The sequence below is a fragment of the Tupaia chinensis genome, unplaced genomic scaffold, assembly GCF_000334495.1.
Source record: "Tupaia chinensis unplaced genomic scaffold, TupChi_1.0 Scaffold000146_1, whole genome shotgun sequence".
Taxonomy (NCBI): Eukaryota; Metazoa; Chordata; class Mammalia; order Scandentia; family Tupaiidae; genus Tupaia; species Tupaia belangeri.
The window spans coordinates 2,142,111-2,144,414 of NW_006159616.1; the positions used below are offsets into that span (position 1 = coordinate 2,142,111).

Below are 2,304 nucleotides of genomic sequence, written 5' to 3' on the forward strand. Positions count from 1 at the left end.
GGCTCTGATCAGGCACAGGCTACTCTGGGCTGAGCCGTCCTGAGCAGCTTCTGGAGGGAGGAGATGGGGTCCTCCCCTCGGCGACCACCCAGTGCGCGAGCAGGCCCAGCGTGCAGGCCAGGGTGGGAAGGAGCCCGCCTGGACTTGGGGTGCTGCAGGCCAGGGTTCACGCCTTCTTTCATAGTCATTCTCCCACCACTGCCAGGCAGTGACGGGCCTCAGCACAGCAGGCTGAGCTCTGGCCCTGGGGACTAGTCGGGGAAGACCAGCCATTGACAGAGAAAGAAACAAGGTCATCTCAGAGAGACCTGAGGGCCATGAAGCCGGTGCCCAGCCACAGGGCCCTGGACTGCTCTGGGCATGCTCCTAGGGAGAGGATGTGGCAAGAAGAGACCTGGGGAAGGGCCAGGCATGGGGCAGGCTGGGCATGGTGACAGGGTGGGAGAACGGGGGCGGGGACAGAGCCAGGGGTGCAGGACGTTGTGAAGTGTCTCCCCGGGTCCCTTTGCCCAGTCTGAGTGCCCTCACCTTCTTACAAACCCCATGCCCACTCTCTTGGGCCCCACGGAGCAGGTTTGATGCGGGCTCCGGCATGGCCACCATCCGCCATCCCACGCCTCTGGCCCTGGGCCAGTTCCACACTGTGACCCTGCTGCGCAGCCTCACCCAGGGCTCCCTGATCGTGGGCAACCTGGCTCCCGTCAACGGGACTTCCCAGGTGAGCCCTGACCCATCCGTGCCCTGCTCCCAGCCCCGTCCCTTCTCTGCCAGCCTGTGTCTGCCACTCCTGCCTCCCACCCCCAGGGCAAGTTCCAGGGCCTGGACCTGAACGAGGAGCTCTACCTAGGCGGCTACCCCGACTACGGGGCCATCCCCAAGGCGGGGCTGAGCAGCGGCTTCATAGGTGCGTCCCTCTTGTCCCCCACCAGGGCCCAGGCTCACCTGGCTGTTGGCAGAGCCCATGGGAGTCTGGGAGGCCCTGCAGGCTGGGGCTGGGCTGGGGCTGGGCAGCAGCTGGGCAGGCCTCCCAGCACTCCTCCCATGCTCACACTGCCTGCCCTAGGCTGTGTCCGGGAGCTGCGCATCCAGGGTGAGGAGATCGTCTTCCATGACCTCAACCTCACGGCGCACGGCATCGCCCACTGCCCCACCTGCCGGGACCGGCCCTGCCAGGTGACCTCGCCCCTCCACACACGCCTCCTGCCCACCCAGCCCCTGCCCTCAGCCCTGGCTGCCCCCGGGGGCCGGGCGGGGAGGGCCGGCGTGTCCTTGGTCTGACGTCTGGGAATGGCCTTGCAGAACGGGGGCCAGTGCCACGACTCAGAGAGCAGCAGCTACGTGTGTGTGTGCCCTGCTGGCTTCACCGGGAGCCGCTGCGAGCACTCGCAGGCCCTGCACTGCCACCCAGGTGTGTGCCCGGTGCCGCGCCTGCCTCTGCCCACCTCCCTCCTTCCACCCCACCTGCAGCAGTGCGTCCATGCTCCGTCCCTCACCGACTGCAGCCACTGCCCCCAGGCTCTGGTCCCCCTCTCTGCCGCCCAGGACTCACCTCCCCACTCCCCGTTCCCTGCCCCTCAAGTACTCGTCACCCCCACGCTGTTACCCAGGTACCACCTTTCAAGGACACCTTAGACCACAGATGCGTGCTCTCCCCACACTCTCCCAGTTTCCCCCCAGCCTCATTGGCAGCCTGAGGCCTCCCTGAGCCCAGCCTCCCCGGCCAGCGAGGCAGCCCTCCCAGGCAGCCCAGCTCTAACTGGCCAAGGCCCCATGGTGCAATGGGCAGGGCTTCAGCACCAAGGCTCTGCCCCTCCTGAGACCCCCATGTCCTCCTGACTGGCCCTTGCGTCCCCCCAGAGGCCTGTGGACCCGACGCCACCTGTGTGAACCGACCCGACGGCCGAGGGTATACCTGTCGCTGCCACCTGGGTCGCTCAGGGACGAGGTGTGAGGAAGGTAAGGCCAGGCCTGCAACCCCCAGGGTCTCCGTGCCATCTGGGAAGGCCGGGCAGGGCACTCTGGGGCCTGGGTGGGTCTGCGGGTGGTCACCATTGCAGAGCCAGAGGGCCTCAAAGTCGCCGGCCGATTCCTGCCTGGCCTGAGCCCCTTACACTAGGGCCCTGGAGAGGACCCCATCTCACTGGGGGTCCTCCCGCTGGTCGTCAGGGCCGGGCAGGGGCCTGTGCTGCTCCGGCTGGGGCTGAGACAGGAGGGGATGGGTCCCAGAGGAAGGCTGAGGAGCTGGACCCCCAGACTCCAGTTGCCCATGCCCTCACCGACTGGTCGCTCCAGCGGTGTGAAGGT

At 67.4% G+C, this 2,304-nt stretch overlaps 1 protein-coding gene across 1 annotated transcript in view; it reads left to right on the top strand.

Annotated features, from left to right (window-relative positions):
* Positions 1 to 2,304, top strand: part of HSPG2 (heparan sulfate proteoglycan 2) — a gene marked incomplete in the record, with an annotated part of 117,566 nt that overhangs the window by 110,604 nt on the left and 4,658 nt on the right. The window contains 5 exon segments of the mRNA XM_027770665.1: positions 574 to 718; positions 805 to 904; positions 1,064 to 1,173; positions 1,300 to 1,408; positions 1,858 to 1,956. Coding sequence (XP_027626466.1) covers positions 574 to 718; positions 805 to 904; positions 1,064 to 1,173; positions 1,300 to 1,408; positions 1,858 to 1,956 — 563 coding nt within the window.